The sequence below is a fragment of the Mixophyes fleayi genome, chromosome 4, assembly GCF_038048845.1.
Source record: "Mixophyes fleayi isolate aMixFle1 chromosome 4, aMixFle1.hap1, whole genome shotgun sequence".
Lineage (NCBI taxonomy): Eukaryota > Metazoa > Chordata > Amphibia > Anura > Limnodynastidae > Mixophyes > Mixophyes fleayi.
This window is the reverse complement of record NC_134405.1, coordinates 336,923,715-336,948,998: the sequence shown is the minus strand read 5'-3', so window position 1 is coordinate 336,948,998 and position 25,284 is coordinate 336,923,715. Positions and strand designations below refer to the sequence as shown.

The 25,284-nt window shown below is 40.7% G+C and overlaps 1 protein-coding gene across 1 annotated transcript in view; it reads right to left on the bottom strand.

Moving 5' to 3' along the window:
* Positions 1-286: 286 nt before the first annotated feature.
* The window catches only part of OVCH1 (ovochymase 1), a 46,654-nt gene continuing 21,656 nt past the window's right edge, over positions 287-25,284 (bottom strand). Inside the window, exons 20-32 of the mRNA XM_075206058.1 lie at positions 24,266-24,493; positions 22,058-22,198; positions 21,258-21,390; positions 19,192-19,331; positions 17,550-17,684; positions 16,741-16,776; positions 15,699-15,923; positions 14,148-14,321; positions 13,836-14,052; positions 13,268-13,431; positions 4,000-4,095; positions 567-700; positions 287-466 (exon numbers count right to left, since the gene is read on the bottom strand). Coding sequence (XP_075062159.1) covers positions 308-466; positions 567-700; positions 4,000-4,095; positions 13,268-13,431; positions 13,836-14,052; positions 14,148-14,321; positions 15,699-15,923; positions 16,741-16,776; positions 17,550-17,684; positions 19,192-19,331; positions 21,258-21,390; positions 22,058-22,198; positions 24,266-24,493 — 1,982 coding nt within the window. The 3' untranslated portion in view covers positions 287-307. The remainder of the gene's footprint in view (positions 467-566; positions 701-3,999; positions 4,096-13,267; positions 13,432-13,835; positions 14,053-14,147; positions 14,322-15,698; positions 15,924-16,740; positions 16,777-17,549; positions 17,685-19,191; positions 19,332-21,257; positions 21,391-22,057; positions 22,199-24,265; positions 24,494-25,284) is intronic.

Genomic DNA, 25,284 nt, shown 5'->3' with positions numbered 1-25,284 from the left:
TGCCTCTAGTCAGAGTTCCTGGGCGGAAAAAGGGGTAGTTTTTGGGGTTCCAGGAAAGGTAGGACAACAAGCTGCAATCTTAGTTATGGCTTGTGATTGGTCCTTCCAAGTTGGTGAACTGATTTGATTTGACAATTCCATAATAAAGAACGGACAGACCCCTGGGGAAAAAGGCTGCATGTGGCAGCCCCTAGGGATTTGGCAACTGGGGGGCAAGTTAGCGCAATCTTCCATGCACGTGATAACGCAGTTTTCAGTTCTATGATTGATGTCAACCGAAACCAGGTAAACGTCTAGAAAACTTTTATTAAAACCCAGTGTGTTGCTTAATCCAGTCTCTGTACTTGGATATGGCGGTGTAGACGGCCGGAGCGAGGGGGTCACAGGTATCGCTGCCCCAGCTGACTATTCCCACCAGCACGTATTTGTTGTGGACGCTGCAAATCAGCGGACCCCCAGAATCCCCCTGCGGAGAGACAGAATGACAGACTCAGCTCAGACATTGTAACAAGTTTCATTCATGTCCCCAAACTAATGAGGATTTGCAGATTGGGGCGATCACTTACCAGGCAGGAGGATGCCCCGGATGTACCCGCACACACATTGCGCTCTGTTATATCGGTGCCCCAGTAGTTCCTGCAGTCCTCTGTGGTCACCAGGGGGACTATCGCCTGCTGGAGTAACTTGGAGTACTGGGTACCTGAAATAGAGCAGAGAATTACACGGATGTCCGTTCCCAAAACTGGACAATATAGCTCCTATAACCCACCATTATCAGGCCGGACCAGTATACATGTATAGACTACTGTTAGTAAAATGACAAATTAAAATTTTTGCCTCAGTCTCAGTTTATTTAAATGTTACTTGTGTTATTTAAAACTAATTATATTGCAAAAGTGGAGGAATTTGGAAACGTCCTTAAAAATGTCTGAGCGACTATATAATTGTACACCATGCTCTATTAAAGAGTCTATTCAGGATGCAAAAACATTTCTTAAAATAAGTAGTATATATTTTTTCCTGTGTTATCCTAAGAAAATCAACATTTTATGGCTGCTTATTTTTTTAACGTGAAGTGCTGATGTGTTCAAATATTTTAAAAAACAATGACCAAATGCCATGTGACTTATTTTGGCGTTATTGAAGCCACTCCCACTGCGCCCTCATTGGCATAAGCAGAAGGGGAAAGAATGTTGATGTAACGTTATAAAATATGGAGAACAAAGAAGGTCAATCCTTAAAGTTACAGCTAAAATTTTTGTTTTATTATATACAATATTTATTTAACCGCCTTAAAAGAAAACGCTCACACATCATTTCCGTACTTAAAACAAACATTTACCCCTTGACATTATCACAAAAGTATTTGGCATTCTGACACCAATACGAAGCCTTCAGTAGCAATATCAAACATTTATTAAAAAAGTGGGCTCCAGTTTGTGTACCCCCCCCCCCCACCAGTTTAATATCCATCTCCCCAATGAAGCACTTTGTTGGGGTCCCGCGAAGTTACCCAGGGAGTAACTGACACCGCTTGTCTGAAGAGTTCTATTGGGAGGGGAGGGGTTCTTAAAAGGGGGTGGATTGTGCCAATGCAGAGAACACATTTAAAAAGAAAAAAAAAAAAAAGATGATACTTTATAAAAATAATAATAATAATTATGTTTATGAGACGTGGGGTTTTAAAGTCACATTTCACGCAAACACGACCATCAAAGTCTACATAATAAGTGTTAAACCCAATACCAGTTTTTATTTTCTGTAAACCCCTCTAGACACATTCACACGGTACAGAGACTGTGGATTAGAATTTTTAATGAAAAGATTATAAATCTGCTTTGAGTTATTCAAGAATTATTATCCGGTTGCATAATTAGATCAAATAACTCAGGCCGGTCGCAGACACAATTAAGAACAATAAAGATTAAGTGGGAAGATTCGGAGTGACATAAGTGTCTAGTTGGGTTTCATTATAGAACATCACAGAAGCAACACTTCACCCATATCTACGCTCTACGCAAGGACAGACATGGGGGACATGGGGGATGGGAACTTCCCGAGAGATATAAGACCGTACATCCTTATATATAAAAATATTAGCAACAAACTGGCATGTGGGCAATTTACAGAAGGTTTAGAAGAGGTCACGTTACCTTGTTTATTTAGGTTTTAGTTTTTTTTTTTATTACTAGAAGATTTGTGTAGTTTAAGTGAGCGCAGCGTTCCCAGGTACCTGGTAAGTACAAATAGTTGGCACAACTTTAACATTTTCTTTTTTAAGTTGATGTTTAGACGCACAGAGGGGAATTCAACTCCCACCGAAGTAGCGCAGCGTTAAACCAATTACCGTTAATACGGTAATTTAGCCCTGGTTTCTACTCGTGGCTTCCTGAGCCGCGAGCAAAAACCATTGTTAAAGAATACCGTATTAATGCGCACTATTAATATCGGTAATAGTGCGCAGGCTGCTTTACTTTCGGCAGTAACGCGGTCAATTGAATTCCCCCCATAGAGTCACTAAAAGATTTATAAACGAGAACTGATTCTATGGATAATCTTCCCACATGAATTTCCACCTCATGAACTTTGAATGGAGATCAATAGTTTTTAAATAAAAGGGAAAGTGACAGCAGAAAAAGGATTAATTAATTGATTGATTGATTGATTGATTCATCTTGTCCGCCCATTTCAGAAAGAATATTGTAGGGTTTCAGTTTGGTATTGTGGTCACGGTCAGGCTTTGTGGGTTTTTACACTCTATGGTTTCGGGAAGAGTTAGGTACGGAGATAGTTTTGCACTTTTCTATCCCTAAATAAATCTCTGACATTATTGTCAGCGAATTCCAGTAAATCATTCCGCTGTTCAACCACTGATACATCCCCACCAGATCCTCCATTCATTTGGCTCAAGCAGCTGTAGGCGTCGTTAACACACAGACACGAACATTAATCAGGAATTGGCAGATATACAGTATTAGATTATCCATGCAGTACATTACTTGTTATGTAGATAAAGATGAGAATCTTGATATTCTATTTATACACTGTACAGGTAATGTATTATCAGGGTTAGTTTAAGTGATATTTACAGATTTCAAGTATTTTATATTTAATATTTCACCTTATTATAGGTGCACTTGTGAGAGATCCCTGAATTTATGGTGCTTTAATACCACCTTGTGGCCAATCATAGGTACTGCAGCTTACAGCTGAAAAGAAAGCGTGTAATAAATACATTGTAAGCCTGTGTCTGTGTAGTGGACCAAGCAGAGCCAGATTTAGACCTCATGGGGCCCTAGGCAAGATACTGGTGTGGGGCCCCCTCCCTGAAAAAATCCATAGCACTATAGTTTTTAGCATAACATATACCCCTATTCAGGGGCTGGCTGACTTTAGCCCAGGGGGGCAAGCACATAGCACTGGCCCATAAGTAGCGGCCCATTTTTAAAGGTTGGAGACCGCTGGGCCCTAGGCAGTTGCCTAGTGGTAAATCCGGCCCTGGGACCAAGGGGCCTATATGTTAATGGCTACATTTCTCCATTGTTAATTATCATCCCTTATAGATAAGGGATGATATAACACAGCCATTTATTAAAAAAAACTCACCCCGGGACAGCAAACAGAGGCTGTCCAAGAGATAACCTTACTGCAGCGATACTCTCCCCATAGGGCAGAATGGCTAACACCATCGGACTTAAGCTTCCAAAAGCTAGGCGGTATAATGCGATACGTAGCCTAATGCAGGAGATATCTAGGATATCTCCTTTGTTAGGCCTTTGTTACATAGCTAGGGCACAGGAAACAGCCTTAATAAAGAGCCCCTTTATGTCTGCGCCTGGCAGACATTTTTGTTTGTCAAGATTGAAAAGCAGATAATGATTTGTAGGGAAGCTAAAATGATTATTAGATGCGTGCTTAAAAAGGTGCTTAAAGAATAATAATCTTCTATGTGGGCTGTGCTTTAATGATAAGTTGCAAATCATTCAGGTTTTCACTTACTCATGCGTTTTGTTGCACCCCATCCCGCGGTTAGACAGACATCATTCATAAGATCTTCCACTTCCTGGGGCAAACAAATCGCAGCAATCGATTCGCCTGATAGAAAGAAAAAGTTGAACTTATCGGTCTTAAATTGTATTCTACCACAGAACGATCTATACGATTGCATTTAATCAAGGAGCTAAATCAGTCATTACCAGCAGGCGGCCCTCCGATCTTTCACAATCTCTCTCGCGCTTCATTGTCAGATCTGTTATAGCGTGTAACACTTGTTTAAAACGCCGGCTGATGTGTTATTACAGATAGTTGTCTCTTTGATTACATGTATTGCTTTCATTTATTACAGATTGAGGGTAATGTGTAGCCCTTTTGAAGGTTAGAGAACCGCTAATAGAGGTGTGAGCTAAAATAAATTAGGTTTTCACTAGAGATGGTCACTGACCCCCGTGTTTTGGTTTTGGATTCGGTTTTGGATCTGGATTACCGTCGTGTTTTGGTTTTGGTTTTGGTTTTGCAAAACCTCCATTGCGTGTTTTGGTTTTGGTTTTGGTTTTGTTTGGTTTTGTTTTGCTATTTTTTGGGAAAATCCATGTTTTTGGGCCTAAATTAACCCAATTTAGTGCTCCAACTGTTTTAGAGACAAGTAATCTAATTGTTGAGGTAATAAATCATCCCAAAAAACAGTTTAATTCTTCGTTGGTAGGCCTATTCTACACACAAAACAGATTGTCTTCCTCTCCATCTATGCATATTGGCAATGCAGCCATCGTCTTTGAATGTATATTACACCCTACACTTATAGTTAAATATGTAAAGAAATGGAAAAAGCCAGTTTGGTTTCTGTCTCTCAAGGCCCCCCTCCACTTGTATAAAATACCAAAAAATTCAGCCATTATAGACTGTACAATATTAATTGACATGGAGAAAGCCAGTTTGGTTTCTGTCTCTCAAGGCCCCCCTCCACTTGTATAAAATACCCAAAAATTCAGCCATTATAGACTGTACAATATTAATTGACATGGAGAAAGCCAGTTTGGTTTCTGTCTCTCTAGGCCCCCCTCCACTTGTATAAAATACTAAAAAATTCAGCCATTATAGACTGTACAATATTAATTGACATGGAGAAAGCCAGTTTGGTTTCTGTCTCTCTAGGCCCCCCTCCACTTGTATAAAATACTAAAAAATTCAGCCATTATAGACTGTACAATATTAATTGACATGGAGAAAGCCAGTTTGGTTTCTGTCTCTCTAGGCCCCCCTCCACTTGTATAAAATACTAAAAAATTCAGCCATTATAGACTGTACAATATTAATTGACATGGAGAAAGCCAGTTTGGTTTCTGTCTCTCTAGGCCCCCCTCCACTTGTATAAAATACTAAAAAATTCAGCCATTATAGACTGTACAATATTAATTGACATGGAGAAAGACAGTTTGGTTTCTGTCTCTCTAGGCCCCCCTCCACTTGTATAAAATACTAAAAAATTCAGCCATTATAGACTGTACAATATTAATTGACATGGAGAAAGCCAGTTTGGTTTCTGTCTCTCTAGGCCCCCCTCCACTTGTATAAAATACTAAAAAATTCAGCCATTATAGACTGTACAATATTATGAAAAATGGACAAAGCCAGTTTAGGGTCACTCTGTCTATGACACCCTACCCTTAAGGATAAATTGCCCTAACAGCAGCCTTTCAAGATGGTATGTGATATGGAAATGCCACAAGTCCCTTTCCTCTTTGGGGGTAGATTGCACCCTACACTTACATAGAAAGTTTTAAAAAGATGTTATCGGCATCATCTTCAGCTTCATCCTCACCCTCATCAGTGTTATCGTCATCATCACAGACTATCAATTCATCGCCGCTTGAATCCGCCATTAGAGAACAGTCAGTGCTTGCATGTCTTGGATGGTGAAGGCCTTCCTCGTGGAAGATGTAGTTCATTTTTATAAACATCATTTTCTCCACATTTTTGGGAAGTAACCTTCTACGGCGATCACTGACTAAGTTCCCTGCTGTGCTGAACACTCGTTCAGAGTACACACTGGAGGGTGGGCAGCTTAGGTATTGCAAAGCAAGTTTGTACATGGGTTTCCAAATAGCTTGCTTTTCTTCCCAGTAAGGAAAGGGACTGTCTGACATTTCCATATCAACTACCTCTTGAAAGTAATCCTCCACCATCCTTTGCATGTTTATACTCATATTGGATGGACTTATGGGCAAAGTGACACTTTTTTTTGAAAAATCCTTCAAACCAGCCCAGATGTTAAATTGTTCTCGTCTGCCCCCTGTGTCTTCCCTGCTTCTTTTTTGGAAATTTAATTTTTTACGAGCAACAGCTTGAGAAAGTGAAGGAGGACACGTCGTCAAGCCGAGGCCCAGTTCAGCGGCCAACTTGCTGAGCAATAGCTCCTTGCAAAAGTTCACATCTCGCTCATTTACAAGTAAAGACTCAATGTAGGTTTTAAACCTTGGATCAAGCACAGTGGCCAAAACGTACTGATCCGAGTTCAAGATCTTAATAACTCGAGGATCATTGTGAAGCGAATTAAGTACTTGATCGACAAGGCCAACATACTTTGCTGAATTGCTTGCTTTCAGCTCCTCCTTCATTTTCTCAAGCTGCTTTTCCAATAGTCTAATTAAAGGAATGACTTGGCTCAAACTAGCAGAGTCTGCACTGACCTCACATGTCACAACTTCAAATGGTTTCAGCACCTTGCACAGCACTGAAAGGATTCCCCACTGTGCAAGAGTGAAATACATCCCCCCTCCTTTCCCAATGTCATGACTTGTGCAATATGCTTGGATGGCTTTGCGCTGTTCCTCCATCCTCTGAAGCATGTACAGGGTGGAATTCCACCGAGTTACCACCTCTTGCTTAAGTTGGTGGCAGGGCAAGTTAAACTGCTCTTGGAGCTGCTGTAATCTCCTACATGCTGTGGCTGAATGCCTGAAATGGCCTGAAATTTTACGGGCCACCGAAAGCATCTCCTGCACCTCACGGTTGTTTCGTAGGAAGCTCTGCACCACCAAGTTGATGGTGTGAGCAAAACAGGGAATATGTTGGAAATCACCCAGCTGTAATGCTCGCACTATATTGTTGGCGTTATCTGAAATGACATACCCTGGGGAGAGTCCGAGTGGTATAAGCCATGCATCAATCACATCTCTCAGTTTGCGTAACAAATTGTCAGCCGTATGCCTGTTAGTGAAGCCGGTGATACAAAGAGTGGCCTGCCTGTGACAAATGTTACGTAGTGGTGTACATGCTGCTGCTGTTCCTGCTGGTGAAGGTGAATGACCAACCCAGTGGGCTGTCACAGTCATATAGTCTTTGGTTTGGCCACTTCCACTTGTCCACATATCTGTGGTTAAGTGAACAGTGGGCAGAATGGCATTTTTCAGCGCAATCTCTACATTTTTACACACTTTTTGGTATAGTTGTGGAATAGCTTTACGGGAGAAATGGTGTCGCGATGGAATTCTGTAACGCGGACACAAAACCTCAATTAACTGTGAAAAACCAGCTGCGTTTATGGTGGAGATTGGACGCAGATCTAACACTAACATTGCAGCCATGGCGTCTGTGATTCGCTTGGCGACTGGGTGACTGCTGTCATATTTGCTTCCCCTCGCAAAGGATTGTTTCACAGTTAATTGCTGAAATGTAGGACTGCTCATTTTATTCACCTGCCTCTGGGATGACGATTCACCCCCAGCAGCAGCAACAGCAGCAGCAGGACTAACGCTTTCTTCAGAGGAATCAATAATAGTGCCGGAGTCATCCAGCCTTAAGTGGGATGCCGGGCTAACTCCGAGCGCTACTGAGGATATTGATGAGGATGGTGTGGTGGGTGTATTTTGTGGCCGTCGGTATGTCGGTGAGCGGAGGGTCTTAGCTGATGAGGGAGTGCTTGTATTCTTTTGGGAAGAACTTTCAGCTTTTCCCAACACTTTGCCATGAACTCTCGTTAAATGGCGTAACATAGACGAGGTTCCAAGATGGTTAAGGTCCCTCCCTCGACTGACTGTGGCTTCACATACACTACAAATGGCTATACAATTGTTGTCTGGATTTGGGTAGAAATAATTCCACACATAAGAAGTGGATTTTTTTGTTTTATGCCCAGGCATGACAATGGCCTTTTTCTTGTCACGTGCCAGAACTGCTGCCACTGGTGCAGGACTTACACAAACAACCTCATCCTCATCAACATCCTCATTAGCGCCCTCGTCGCCTACACAAATCTCCCCCTCATCCTCTTCTAATTCCAAAGTGGCATCCTCAATTTGGGTATCACCGGCTACACTCGGGCTATTAAGGCACACATCAGCAGAATGCTCACGATTAGACATCCCACTGTTGGATGGACTCTCCACAGGGATTGTTGTCATTTGTGAATCAGAGCAAATATTCTCCTGTAATGCCTCACTGGTATCTTGCAGCTCAGCTTTGACGCGTAACAGTAGTTGTGCACCAATTGTAGGCTGGGTAACTTTTTGGGATCTGCCACTAATAGCCAAAGGTGAAGGCCTCATTCTCTCTTTGCCACTGCGTGTGTAGAATGGCATGCTTGCAATTTTTTTTTTATCGTCACTTAACTTTTGCTCAGTTACACTTCGTTTTCGCTTCAATACAGTAAATTTTTTTTTGGTTTTTGTTTTTTGCACTAATTTGAAAACACTCTGTTGTTTGACATCGCCTTGGCCAGATGACGTACTGGGAACACTAACATCAGGACTGGTGACAGAACCTGGTTGCTCATTTAGATCATATGTGGACTGCTTTGAATCCATTGCGTAGATACTGCTGACAGATATGACTTTTGACAGCCAGAAATATTAATGCACAATTAGGGAGGACACCCCAAAAACACAGAGGAGTGCTAAAATTTATTGAGTAGATACTGCTGACAGATATGACTTTTGACAGCCAGAAATATTAATGCACAATTAGAGAGGACACCCCAAAAACACTGAGGAGTGCTTAAAATTATTGAGTAGATACTGCTGACAGATATGACTTTTGACAGCCAGAAATATTAATGCACAATTAGAGAGGACACCCCAAAAACACTGAGGAGTGCTTAAAATTATTGAGTAGATACTGCTGACAGATATGACTTTTGACAGCCAGAAATATTAATGCACAATTAGAGAGGACACCCCAAAAACACTGAGGAGTGCTAACATTTATTGAGTAGATACTGCTGACAGATATGACTTTTGACAGCCAGAAATATTAATGCACAATTAGGGAGGACACCCCAAAAACACAGAGGAGTGCTAAAATTTATTGAGTAGATACTGCTGACAGATATGACTTTTGACAGCCAGAAATATTAATGCACAATTAGAGAGGACACCCCAAAAACACTGAGGAGTGCTTAAAATTATTGAGTAGATACTGCTGACAGATATGACTTTTGACAGCCAGAAATATTAATGCACAATTAGAGAGGACACCCCAAAAACACTGAGGAGTGCTAACATTTATTGAGTAGATACTGCTGACAGATATGACTTTTGACAGCCAGAAATATTAATGCACAATTAGGGAGGACACCCCAAAAACACAGAGGAGTGCTAAAATTTATTGAGTAGATACTGCTGACAGATATGACTTTTGACAGCCAGAAATATTAATGCACAATTAGAGAGGACACCCCAAAAACACTGAGGAGTGCTTAAAATTATTGAGTAGATACTGCTGACAGATATGACTTTTGACAGCCAGAAATATTAATGCACAATTAGGGAGGACACCCCAAAAACACAGAGGAGTGCTAAAATTTATTGAGTAGATACTGCTGACAGATATGACTTTTGACAGCCAGAAATATTAATGCACAATTAGAGAGGACACCCCAAAAACACTGAGGAGTGCTTAAAATTATTGAGTAGATACTGCTGACAGATATGACTTTTGACAGCCAGAAATATTAATGCACAATTAGAGAGGACACCCCAAAAACACTGAGGAGTGCTTAAAATTATTGAGTAGATACTGCTGACAGATATGACTTTTGACAGCCAGAAATATTAATGCACAATTAGAGAGGACACCCCAAAAACACTGAGGAGTGCTAACATTTATTGAGTAGATACTGCTGACAGATATGACTTTTGACAGCCAGAAATATTAATGCACAATTAGGGAGGACACCCCAAAAACACAGAGGAGTGCTAAAATTTATTGAGTAGATACTGCTGACAGATATGACTTTTGACAGCCAGAAATATTAATGCACAATTAGAGAGGACACCCCAAAAACACTGAGGAGTGCTTAAAATTATTGAGTAGATACTGCTGACAGATATGACTTTTGACAGCCAGAAATATTAATGCACAATTAGGGAGGACACCCCAAAAACACAGAGGAGTGCTAAAATTTATTGAGTAGATACTGCTGACAGATATGACTTTTGACAGCCAGAAATATTAATGCACAATTAGAGAGGACACCCCAAAAACACTGAGGAGTGCTTAAAATTATTGAGTAGATACTGCTGACAGATATGACTTTTGACAGCCAGAAATATTAATGCACAATTAGAGAGGACACCCCAAAAACACTGAGGAGTGCTTAAAATTATTGAGTAGATACTGCTGACAGATATGACTTTTGACAGCCAGAAATATTAATGCACAATTAGAGAGGACACCCCAAAAACACTGAGGAGTGCTAACATTTATTGAGTAGATACTGCTGACAGATATGACTTTTGACAGCCAGAAATATTAATGCACAATTATGGGGGACAACCCAAAAGCGCTGGGGAGTGCCAAATATGAAGAAAAAATAATAAACCTCTATCCTCCTCTCTGCACTAGCGATTTTGGTTAGAGCAATTGCAAGAACAATATTGTATTCTTTCTCTGTCCCTGCTCTAATTAGCCTATGACTACACCCTGCTCTCTCCCTCTGTCAAATGGCGATGGATTGCTGTGGAGGCGTGTATTTATAAAGTTGAAGTATCGCGAGAACCGAGTCCCGAGATCCGACGACGTCACAATGACGTTCGGCCTCGATTTGGATTCGGAATTGGCGGGAGAGTACCGAGCTGCTCAGCTCGGTACTCGGATACCCAAAGTTCGGGTGGGTTCGGTTCTCGGAGAACCGGACCCGCCCATCTCTAGTTTTCACTAATGTAAATGCAGTGCAGACACATGGCCACGAGATTACTAAAGAACCTCGTGGCTAATTGACTTATGCCCGAATGAAGACAAACAATACACCCCACCATTAAATAGGTCTCACTACCCTCTCCCTAGTATCTAGCAATACTGTCAAACATACAATGCCCGATGGAAGCAGAGAATTCTCAGACAACCAGAACCATATTACCACTACTCATCCCACCGCAGGCACCAACACATTATCCCTTAAATACAGCAAACCCTGCCAAATAAACATATAAGGAAACTGATAGAAAGCATGTACTACCCATACTAAAGCAACCAACCCCATAGTCAATCACAAATAGAGTTAGAAAGACCATATCTATCCAAGACACACCAACAGACCACAAAACAGCAATTTAACATGCACCCTTTAAACAACACACCTCACTATCAAGACACTAAAGCACACAGCCTGCTTAATAAAGGGACTCACATTTGCCCCCACAACACACACATGAAGCTTTGACTCATTGATAGACACCAGCAAATTCTGCAGAAAATGAACACTTTCAAGATATTTCACCAAAACAAACCACCATAAAGAGGGAAGTATAACAAAACCACAAAGATACAGACAAACAATATAAAACACCACACCTAAAAATAAACCTAGATACTCCTTCCAAACACACAAAGGCAATGCAACCACACTCTCTGAAAAACTAGTAACACAATATATCGAAGATCTACGCAATCCAAAAAAAATCTAGACCTAAAATTTAACCTCACCAAAGACGAGAACAATGCGTTAAACTGACTAGAAAAGGACTTGGATGGAAATCAAAGCCAGTAGACAAAAAGGAGGAGGAATTGTTATTCTGTAGACAACCAAATACATAGAGTAATAAAACAGACTCCTGTTAAGCCCCCGCACATTCCAAATACTCACATACGACTCCGCAAGTAAATTCATCACAGAACTTGACAAAATTTTGGAAGAAGGAAACAACAACAAACTACTGAACCAAAAAGAATTCCAATACCTACAAACCAAACAATTCCAAATTCCTACATCTACTTCCTTTCCAAGATACATAAGTGAATCACAAATCCATCTGGAAAAGGAAGCATTGTAAGTAGCGATTTCATAATCCAAGCACTTACTACACTACAACTACATAGACATGTTCTTCTTACACCATATGCCAGCAAAAGAGCAACATACCTCATGCTATAAACTAACAAGTGCAAGTATAATAAAAGCTTTAAAGCACAAAATATCTACACATATTCTGCTTTTATCAAACACTGCACATATAAGGTAATTGTATTGTAACTTAATGTGTGAGTCCTTGTATTTTTATGATACTGCAACTCTGATATGAAGAAATAAGAGAAATAAGAGGTGAATGTGGGCAATTAGAAGGTAATGTTGTACTAGACACAGAGAGGAAAGATAAGTGAATGTTTTGCACATTCTTGGGAATCCTGTACTTTGTTCACCTGCTTAAGCAATTGTTTTTCCATATAAGCAATATATATATATAAGCTATATGTAAGATATATATATATATATATATATATATATATATATATATATATATATATATATATATATATATATATATATATATATATATATATATATTCCTTGTAGTGATTAATAAATCACTATTTTGAGGTCAGATTAAATTGTGTTCAACAGGGCAATGCACAATGGGTGGGCTTATACAAGTCATAAATTGCATCATAATAAACCCGACATTTGTTGGCAAATGAGGCAGCTGGTGAGCCAGGACAGAAGATCTCTCGTGATTATAGGCTGGGGGGTTCACCGTTCAACATGTGAGCTGCTATGGCAACAACTGCACTAAGAGAGTGAAATACGGTTAGGAAGACTTAAGATCCTTCCTTGTTACTATATGAAATTAGTCACTTATATTAAAGGAGCAATTAAAGTGCTTTACATGCTTAGATGAAGATTCCTATGCTACACTGATGAGCCCCAAACAGTGCCGAACAGTCTGTCTGTAAATAGGATTCTGCCTCAACACTGCCCAATGCCATGCTCCCAACACTTACAGGCTCAAATTGCAGCTTAACTGTTTGTGTACATAAACACTGGGTAGATTCTTACCCAGGACAAGAGGAGTCTCGAGCTCCAGTAGGCAGATGTCATAGTCGGGGGGTAGGAAATCTTTGTCGTACAGATCGTGGACGTAGGAATTTTTAACTATGGCTTCTGTTCTGGGTGTAAGTGAAAGGTCCGTCTGTCCCACAAACACTCTGTCTGACCCCACACTGCAGATACAAAAGAAAAATAAAATATAAGACATTTTTGTGGACGGCACGGTGGCTCAGTGGTTAGCACTTCTGCCTCACAGTACTGGGGTCATGAGTTCGATTCCCGACCTTGGCCTTATCTGTGTGGAGTTTGTATGTTCTCCTTGTGTTCGCGTGGGTGCTCTGGTTTCAAATAATTCTACACTGTATCCTTCAACAATAGGTGGAATTCACAAAGCTACCGCGTTATTTGTTTTAACACATTTCATTTAACAAGGAATTCACAAATAGCAAAAGTTGATGTATAAATGCAGAAAATAATGTAGTTTGACCGAACAGCAGCTAATAGGTTCTTTTTTATATTCAGCCATCTCTGACAATATCAGAAAAATATTATGATACATAGAAAAGGTAAAAGTTACATGAAGCCGCAGTGCGCTGCGGTCAGTATCCACTTTTCATGGATGATTGACGCCCCGCAGAAGAATTTTCCCCTCTTATCTTCAAGGCGGACTATCCAAGGCCAGGACTTCGAGGCAGCGGCGAGACCTCCCACCACGCGCGGTGTTGCTCGCTCATCGGTAAGAACTTCGGACTTTCCTTTCGTCATGGGGTCTACGTGTGTACTCCCGCAGTTCTCTGTGAATAGTACAAAATAAACTCTTTAGCTCTCACGCATATACACTGCAAAATAAACAGTATTTTATAATAAATGTTATTAAATTCCAAATTACCATAATCCTCCCCAGTCCCCGCTGTACAACATGTCTCCGTTGGAGAGGTCGCAATCTCACTGTAGTGGATGTGAAATCCACGGCTGACCACGGACTCATCGGTGTGGAAGTGGAGCGTTAGGAAGTTGCTGCTGGTGTGTAGGATCAGATTGGACTTGTTCCCGCAAAGTGTAACTGGAATAAAAACACAAAAGCAATTAAACGGTCCTTTAATTCCCCGGATGACACACAAGCTGGGCGGGTGCAAGTTCTGGGATCGCTAGAGATTGTACCAGCTTTATCAGGCTTTAGACACGGATATTAAACGCACGTGTGTACGGGCACTTACAATGTTACCAGCAGCCCAGGATATAGAACTCCAGTATGTTCATGCGTTAGGATAGTTTGAAGTGGGAGGGGCTGGACCAATCAGAGCATCTGAATATTAAGAGCCTGATTCATCCAGGAAAGCAATGTGAACGCAACTTACATTTTGAAGAAAACATACGTAACATCTACCGGTATTCAAGTACAAGCAGATCTCAGTTTTAATCTGGATACAAGTACGCTCTGGATATACATTACTTGCCGTATGTAGACAGATAAAACATACAGCATGATACGTACATACATATGTGCAATATAAAGTCCTATTAACACATGCAAAAAAATAAAAAAATTTATAGAAAAAAAAAGAAAAAAGACATTTAAAAGTATTAATACTATAATCATTAATAGAAAGAGAAGTAATTTGTTTTATTCCATGAAATATATACATAAGGATGCTCTTAATGCGTACTATACATAAAATGCATTTTTACCATTACTCTTACTTCCAAACACATGTTGTGGCATGCATACATGTAGACATCACTATCAGTCGGCACTTACACCAGACCTGCAGCCGGTGCAAAGGATACGGTTAAAAAAAACATGTACCTAAGAGATGCCCTGAACTCTAATCGGACAAATGTGCGTATGTTCGACCTCAGCACTCCGTACTGTGCACTGCCAACGTTAGTCCTCCCTATCCCACCTCCGCTCTGCCCTTCAAACCATAGGCAGTCGAAGTGTCATTGGCATGCAACCATGACTTGCATGCGATTGCGTTCACTGGCATTATTCTGGTGTCCCATTCTGGCGCATGCGCAGAGAGATTTCATGCAAGAAACGGCACGCTTATGGGCTTGCGATCATAGATGAATCAGGCGCTCAAAGCAGGGTAGTGATTTGAGGCTCCAGTCATCCTTATACAGGAAGATTTTGGTGTCATTCGCACCTCTATACAATACAAAGTTCATACATCACCTTATAGCAATTTGTTACTCATATTTTTTGTTATTTCCTTCATAAGGAAGTGTTGGGGGGGTCACGTACAGTACAGCATAGCGGAGGAAAGTTTTGCTTTTCCCACCATTTGCCAACTTTGGTGCCCAGCACAATGCAGACTTTCTGCAATTATTCCTTGTGGTCAATGATCAATGTGTAGTGCGCTCGACAAAAGTCAGGCAGTCATGTTTAATATGGGAAACGGTTTAAATCGTTCAAATACCTTTTATTCCAGAAACCTACCCAACAACCGTGTCTTGTTACTGGCTCCGTCATAAATGCTCAGAAAGTCCCAGGTGCAGTTTGGTGAACTCTCCAAAGCCAAATCCACAACGAGAAGCTCTAGCTGGTTTCCAGAGGTCAACTGAATGATCCACCAACAATCCAGGGCATTGGGGTAGGAGCTCGGATAATTGGGGGATCTCAAGTCTGCTGACCCAGCTGTGAGGAGATCCAGGGTGGGACAACCTGGGGAAATGGACAATTGACTGTAAGGAACCAAACCCATTTATTGGAGAGCAGGTCTGCGGAGATGTACCACTGGGATGTGTAGACGTAGAACCACCAATAGAGGGGCACACATGCTTAATGAGTAAATATATAATATATGAAATGTTAGTGGCATCACTACAGTACCCTACAAAGATAATATGCTCCACCCCACTCCACCAAAACAGATCTGTGGCAAGTAATCTCTTTCGGTTAATCCCATATTATATATTTATATATTATGCATTTCTAGCAAAATGAAAATATGAGGTCTTGGTTCATATTTTTAACAAAACCTTTAAGCCTGCATCCCAGCACCAAGGGCACCTTATTGTAAAATAACAAAATGTTATCATAAGAGTTTACTACAAATTATTTTTGAAATATTTAACTAGAAATGCTCTTCATACCTTAATGTTACAAGTTGTATCATACAGAAGTGATGATAATATACGTATAAATTCCTGGAAATAATATCTGCATAAATAGAGATATCTGCCATCATCGCTTCAGTGTATTATAAGGAATAGTGTACCCCCCGTGTATTATAAGGAATAGTGTACCCCCCGTGTATTATAAGGAATAGTGTACCCCCCGTGTATTATAAGGAATAGTGTACCCCCCGTGTATTATAAGGAATAGTGTACCCCCCCCCCCCCCCCCCCCGTGTATGAATAAGGATATTAGAAGCCACCTTAGATTCCTGTAAGCTGTATAAAAGTATTTGGCCTACAATGTAATTATCCCATTGTGATATATAAACACAAGACACACACAGACACATAACCACACTTACCTACAGCAAGCTGGCTATCGCCTGATGTCATAGAGTCTATAAATTAAAACACAAAAATATATACGTTTTTCAGACTGGAATTAGTTAATATTGGGCCACGTCTAGGAAATACATGTGAAGCGCAATAAATTTACAGCAAGAGGGAAGAGGGGTGATAATGTGAGTACGGAGGGCAGATTCTACTCCGGGCATCACACAAATTATACTTATAGGACCTATCGCCTATAGAAATGTGGGTTTATTTTACAGAGTGTTTGTGCCAGGAACAATATACAGATACACACTTTGTCGATGGATCGCAGCGGCCTTAATGAGGGAGGTATTCAACGCTGGCATGGAGGGTAATGAGATACAGTGCCACGGGACTAGAGTGTACAGTGCAGGAGGTGAATTTAAGAACCGCTTCAAGGATGGTACAGTCCCTGCTGCGACTTTTACGGAATACTGGTCTTAATCTTTCCGCCCGTCCTCCTATGCTTTTCAGTCATTATTTATATCATCAGGCAGAGTTCTTCCCATCTTGGTTCCCCCATTCCTTTGCCGACGTCAAAAAGCTGTCCCAAGCAACCTTGTCTTCACTAACGGTGCCACCGACAAGACCATCACACATCTTCTGAAACACACTGTGCTGCTCTAAACATCATGATGATCAGAGGCTACAGGTGGTTCAATTCAAAACTAAGGACACAGCCGCAGCCTCAATCCCTCCAATCGTGTGCACATTTAATGGAGACTCCCCCCTCTGACCCCATCGGTCACTTTAACTGGGGACACTTGGGGGGAAAACGTCAAGTCTATGGCTCTAATACCTGGTTGTAGCTTCCAGAAAGAATATCTCAGTGAAAATCCATTCATGACCACTCTGGAGTTTGTCGTAAACACCAAAGTCATCTCCGGGTCTTTCGACTTCATTGCGTAGCTGGACATGTTCCCACAGAGTGAACCTGTGGCGGAAATGTGTGTTATTAACAATAAAATCCAAGTTGCTGAATATGAATGAGATTAGATCAACTAAAAACAAAAGGAGGAGCCCCAGGCAAAAATAGACAAATGGTAGAGAGATAATAGGGGAAAATGAACCTTCTACTGTAAATAGTCTGCAAACTCTTGAGAAAAAGCAATAAATGATAAATAAAAAAAAACAGTGCTGGAACCAATAGCCAAACTAATTGAGCTCAAGAAATGGTAAAAAGCAAACAATTTATTAAAACACTCCTGAAAAACACTATCTCGGGCATTGTCCTGGGAATATCCCATAAATGCTCAATGGAATTCAGATCTGGTGACTAAGAAGGTCATGACATATGGATTCCACCAGTTTCATACTCATCAAACCATCGAGTGACCACATGCATCGTGTGGATGGGGCGATTGTCATCGTGGAAGACACACCTGACGTCAGGGAAGTAACGATGCAACATGGGGTGAAGATGATCACTCAGAGGGCAAGGTCTCTACTTAAGGGTACTAAGGGCATTTGCACCTAAATAATTCTGGAAAAATGCGTCCTTCAACTTCAAGGAACCACCAGAACCCAAGAGCTCCAAGTATAGCGTTGTTTAGGTTAGTGCCATGCATTGAGAACATGGTGAAGGTATATTCATCTGAGCGTATTGCCTTCCCACCGCCTTGTAGTCTATTGTCTGTGTTTTTGCACCACTGAACTCAGAAATATCTACTATATAAATGCCTAGTGGCGTGTGTGAAAAAAAAAAACCAGGCTGCAGCGCCACCTGCTGGGCAGAGTTATACACTGACCTATATATTTCTTGAAGGAGAAGAAGTGACAGTTGGGAGTGGTTGGTGGTTGCCGGGGGTGACAGTGGGGAGTTTTTAACACCTTAAGTAGCTTGATGAAAGAAGTGGCGATGAAGATGAAGGATGAGGTGATGGAGAAAAATGATGAGGTGGTGACATGTGGACAAAACCACGTTAAAAAAGGGCGCTTGCGTCGGGAAGTAACGCTCTTCCCCTGAGGAGGCCTGGGCTAGGCCCAAATGCATGACAAGAACCTTTTTAACACCTTAAGTAGCTTGATTTGACTAGAATGCATGAGTATCATGCACGGGTTAACTTGTAGCATAATATATTTCCAGGTGGGACGAGTGGCTTATGCCATATAAATTAATCGCAAAGGAATGTTATCCACTATCAAATAGTAGTACTAAGTGCCAAATATATACCAATATATATCCAAGCACGCATCAATCACATATTATGTACAATTGTATCCACTCTGTGGGATAAGACTTACTATTGCACAGAATGTCAACCATGGGGCAACACAGGAAAATCTGCCCTCGGCTAGCTATCAATGCTATATCTAATTGCAAATATTAAATTCAGTCTTCACATACACATTCTTGGTGAATTTTACAAATTTAAAGGTTTACAGTGTATAGACCTTCATTATTTTGTCATCGCCAGATCAAGTCTCTCTTTACACATCACCTAGTAAAATTTTGCCATCTCCGATGCCGTCGTAGACTAGGAGACTGTCCTGACAGCCCATTTCATCCTTCTCGGTATTCAGGTACTCAATATCCAGCCGTATGATGCTTCCAAGCGGGGCAATGATCCTCCATTCACATCTATAATTACAATTGCACAATGCAAATGAACGTTACGGTTATAGGGAAAATTGCAATCAAAATGCTTGAACAAGCACCTGACAAGCGTCAAGCTCTGTGTTGAGTCGTTGCATTTAGCTGAACTTGAATCAGGGCCCTTTTAAAACAGCCCCGTCATGCAGGGTTGAAAAACCTATTGTACAATCTAAGTAAAAGCATCTCTGCAATGAAAAGTTGATAACACACATACTATTCTTGATTGAAGCAGGTATAAAAGTGCCCCTGTGTCTGTGTGTGGAGTTTCCTGCAATAATTCAGCATTTCTTTTTAAAAAACATTAGCTGTTGCTTTAGCCAAGGAACCTGTGACACTGGTCTCATGTGACCTTTCAGAGCCAATCAGGAGCCTCTCCTGAAAGCTGGCAGACTTCCTACAGTTTGGTGACATCACTGGATGTTTCTTAGGAGCACGCTGGACATGCTAACACTAACACACAGTAAATGTGTATTGTCTGATTAGAGGACTGTCTAATGTGTAGTTGTGATTAGGGGAACAGGTACTCTTTAAAAAGGGGGATTATGGGGTAGTGATAGGGGCCAACTAGACTGTGCAGAAATGGATCCAGGATACTATTGGCGTTAACATAGAATTCTTTGTCATTCAACGTCCTACATGTGAACTTGACCCAGGTGATCCTAAGATTTGTTTGGTCAAACTGATAAACAAATTAAACTGTGCAAGTCCTGGTGTTTGGGATCCTCCTTCACTGTATTGGAAAGGTCTGTGACCACACCCAGAAAGCTCATTAAGGAGTTGAGTAGAGGGCAAAGGTGTGTCCTGCAAGAGTCTTTGAGAAGTCATCTCAGAAGAGAGCTGAGGAGATTGCTCAGTGGAGAGCTCGCTAGACAGCCAAGTGAGGAGCGATGGTGTGACCTGCAGAAAGCTGGTGAGAGAAGCAAAGGTGAGACAAGTTGGAGACAGGGGGTCTGTTTAACAAAGTTTTTTGGGAGGAGAGAAGAGGAGAGAAGAGGAGAGAAGAGGAGAGAAGAGGAGAGAAGAGGAGAGAAGAGGAGAGAAGAGGAGAGAAGAGGAGAGAAGAGGAGAGAAGAGGAGAGAAGAGGAGAGAAGAGGAGAGAAGAGGAGAGAAGAGGAGAGAAGAGGAGAGAAGAGGAGAGAAGAGGAGAGAAGAGGAGAGAAGAGGAGAGAAGAGGAGAGAAGAGGAGAGAAGAGGAGAGAAGAGGAGAGAAGAGGAGAGAAGAGGAGAGAAGAGGAGAGAAGAGGAGAGAAGAGGAGAGAAGAGGAGAGAAGAGGAGAGAAGAGGAGAGAAGAGGAGAGAAGAGGAGAGAAGAGGAGAGAAGAGGAGAGAAGAGGAGAGAAGAGGAGAGAAGAGGAGAGAAGAGGAGAGAAGAGGAGAGAAGAGGAGAGAAGAGGAGAGAAGAGGAGAGAAGAGGAGAGAAGAGGAGAGAAGAGGAGAGGAGAGGAGAGGAGAGAAGAGGAGAGAAGAGGAGAGAAGAGGAGAGAAGAGGAGAGAAGAGGAGAGAAGAGGAGAGAAGAGGAGAGAAGAGGAGAGAAGAGGAGAGGAGAGGAGAGGAGAGGAGAGGAGAGAAGAGGAGACCACAGGGACTGGTAGGAATACAGCACTTCTAAAGCTGGGGTTCCATTCTCTATGTGTGGCCAATAAAGTAATAGTGATAAGTGGCCTAGCTGCCCAGTGGTTAAATGGCACCCTGAATTGTGGCTAGGTGTTTGTTATTTTTAGTTATGGTCAACCTCCAATTTTTGCTGGGCTGAGATTTTTATTTTGCATCTAAATACCAGGCGCTGCAACATTTGAGCCAATTCCCATTATAATATACTGTATATTAGAACTGTCCAATACTCAGGACACTTCCCGCTGCACCGAGATCCGGTCCGCTCTCAGTGCTAACCCTCGTCTGCGGGCCTTACCTCAAATTATTGGGGTATTTCTTCGGGTATCTGGGAGAAGAAATCACCCCGTTATCTGTAGTTTCAATTCCATCATTACAGCTCTCTGCAGCGCTAGATCTCATCCCACTGATTTTCTCCGTAAATTCCCTGGCTGCAAAACACTGAAAATCAGTTAATACTACTCTCCCAAAGACAGGCATATTTTGGTGACATTCCATAAAATAATAAATCATTTTGGGTTGAATAGGAAGAAGAGAGCTTATGTAATTGAGGCAACTCTATGTCCCATTCAAAGGATTCATATTGTATTTTTTGTGAAATTATAAAATAAGGAGTGGCAGAGCGTTTACGTGCCTTAACCACAAAACATTGGGCAAGGATTAATGTGAAACAGAGTATTGGTTTCTTGCAATCATGTTTAAGTTACTTAATAATTCCAGCCTAAAACTAAATATTGTTTTGGGGAAATTTAGGTAAAATTGAATTAAATTCATAATGTTACTTACCTGCACTCCATGGATCCCCGGACTACATCTAAGGACCCTGAGCTCAAAATCCTCCTTCATGCTCAGATGGGGCTTGTTCACGCTACCAGAGGTGTTGTCAAGGTCTATGTGAATTTCCCAATCATGCAGATGAAAAGTTTACAGGGGAGGGGCTTTAACAACCAGGGCCCATTCAAGAAGGAAAGGGAATCTTTGAGCCATATTAATGGGGTGCAGATAAGGAACATTTCAAATTTTATTCTCTCTCACCTAATTCCACCCAAAAATTGCATATTTGCTTTGGGTGGCCTTAGCCCTTAATTATAATGTTACCTTGTCCGCCATATATTTTGTACTGTAGTACAAAGCCCCGTCTACTGTGCGTGCCTTCCCTGATAGAGCTGAAAACCACTCTAACCGCCGAACAACGACATTCATAAGTAGTCGGAGAAGACAGAAAGCCACACGTTCTACCTGTAGGGAAAATATTGCAATCAAAATAAGACAAAGATTAATATGGCCAACTTAAGCACTAAGAGGATATTCAATTCCACAAATTTATATTATATATATATATATATATATATATATATATATATATATATATATATATATATATATATATATATATATATATATAAATTATCGTCCCACTGTTCAGGCTGAAGGGTTTGGGTGTATTCCAAATAAGAAAATCTAGATATGCCACGTACATATTGCAGGACATACAAGCACTCTAAAAGATCGCCAATTTTCTTCACAGTTGATATAGTTAACTTAGCATTTTATTTAGTAATACTGGAAGATGAGCAGAGACAAACAGATTTCACACATTTCTAACATCTACATACTTTAGATGGTTTTAATGATTTCAGAAGATCTATTAATTTTAGAAACAAAAGGTAAGGATCTATCTGTCTTGGCGACACTAGAGAACTCGTCTTTATATTTTACAATAATTTGTTTCTAGTTAAAAGTTTAGTGTCTGAAGAAGTGTTGTCCAACAATCTTGCGTATCCTCTTTAAAAGAAAGTAGGACATACTGGGTTCCTCAAGCTATAAAAAATATCTTAAGATGTAAAATATTATTAGTGATTAAAATCATGCCACCTTGCCAATTAACAAATCAGTCCTCTATCTGCCGTAGAACACCACGTTCACCACCAAATGGGCATGACCATGTGTAATTTTGTGTGTAACCCCCATATATAGGTTAGCAAAACTTGGTACTGTAATGGGGACCAGATTTGCCACAAGTGTTTAGATAATATTTGGTGTTAAAGATTGTTTCAAAATACTATCCTAAATTAACTCATCACTGTGTAAATAGTGTCATATTGTTTCTATATCTTGGTCATTTGGAATGTTGGCATAAAGCGATTGCAAATCATATCAACCAAAGGTAGTCTTCTTGCCCTTAATGATATTCATGGTGTTCTATACTAAGGTGGTATTTCTGATGCAGGACGTCAAGAGAGACAACATGAAGCAGAAGATAAAAATCAACAAACTAATCTCGAAATAAGTTGACCCGGTGGATTCGCAAGATCTTTGTGAACTTTAAATAGATGATAATATGCAGTTGTGATTGGTTTTTTTTCTCTCCCCCCCCAATTTGGATATAAATACCACCTGCCTCTGCTTCTCCCTGCAAATTGGTACGGATAATTAAACATCACATTCCAAAAAGTGTATTTACTTCACTGAGGTTATCAATCTAATCTTACACCACAATGCTCACTTACCCCTCATCCTCTGGTTTAATGATGATTCTCTTATCAAACATTCAGAATGTAAGGCTGTATGTTCTTTCATGGATAAATTATATTACTTTCTGTATACATCATATAGCCTAGACTTAATATTGGTATTTACATGCAATTTTCTAATTTGCTAAATTACAATTTTGTGAAAACTTTCTACAGAATTAACGAAAAAGATAAAAAAATACATTTAGATTTTAAGTAAGTGATGGATGTTCTTAATCTTTATTAAGTAAATTATATATTGAGGTCACCAAGAGGTCCTTTAAATCAACTGGAATATGAATACCCTCTCTATAAAAATAGCTATTGCCAATATTACATTGTATAAAAGTAGTTTTTTCCTCCCACAATATTTCCAATGCAAGCAACATCTCATTATTGGTTTGCTTCAATTTTCATTTTTAAAAGGTTTTTTTCGGTGCAAAATATTTTTATTTTTAGGCATAATTTTCTGATATACCTGATGGTGCCAATGGAAGACAATGTACAGTAGTCAAGGGGTCATTGACCATTAACCACTATACAATGCAAAAAATACTAAAAACCCTGATAGTTTTGGGACTTTTCTGACCATCTAACGCTTCCATGTTGTAAATAGTTTTTGAGTTTACAAGTATTTCTAATGCAAATTATCTATTTTCTGATAGTCCTAACTACAAGACCTAATTAAGGGCGTCATAAGCTTTCTTTTAACGGCTTCATAAAGTCAGTTTTGTTGACGGGACCTAGATGCCCCATTTAGTGGAAGGATCCTGGTGGAGATGTCGGCCCATACCTAATAATTTACTTCCATTCTTTGCCTCCTGGTAGATGGACAGAGATTCTGTGACGCAGTTTACAGACTCCTCAATAGACTGATCTTCCACCACAATTTTTATGATGCTGGATGAAGAATTGGAAGAGATCACCCATGAGCAGTGCAGGTTACTGGCGTACCCATACGGATATCCTGGAGAGGCGATGGAGCCCATTGAATCGCTTACATGAAGCCCATCGGGACACCCTACAGAAATACACTTAGTTATTTTCTGGTCACAGAGATGAAAAAATAAAAGAAAGAAAGTTTAGGTAAAAAATTTTTTTAACCTTTTTTAATTTAATCTTAAAATACAGAATTAGATTTGTGAGAATTAGGAGTAAATGTTATTGGATGTCATTCACAATCAGGGGAAGGATAGTAAGGAAGCCCGAAGCTCTTCTACTAGCACACTGCAACATCAACCAGTCCCTTCTGACTAGTATTCAAAGACTACTTTGACTGATGTACAGAGAGCACTCTAAGTGACCAACATGCAAGACAGAGAGCACCCTAAGTGAGCAACATGCAAGGCAGAGAGCACCCTAAGTGAGCAACATGCAAGGCAGAGAGCACCCTAAGTGAGCAACATGCAAGGCAGAGAGCACCCTAAGTGAGCAACATGCAAGGCAGAGAGCACCCTAAGTGAGCAACATGCAAGACATAGAGCACCCTAAGTGACCAACATGCAAGACAGAGAGCACCCTAAGTGAGCAACATGCAAGACAGAGAGCACCCTAAGTGAGCAACATGCAAGACAGAGAGCACCCTCTGTGAGCAACATGCAAGACAGAGAGCACCCTCTGTGAGCAACATGCAAGACAGAGAGCACCCTCTGTGAGCAACATGCAAGACAGAGAGCACCCTCTGTGAGCAACATGCAAGACAGAGAGCACCCTCTGTGAGCAACATGCAAGACAGAGAGCACCCTCTGTGAGCAACATGCAAGACAGAGAGCACCCTCTGTGAGCAACATGCAAGACAGAGAGCACCCTCTG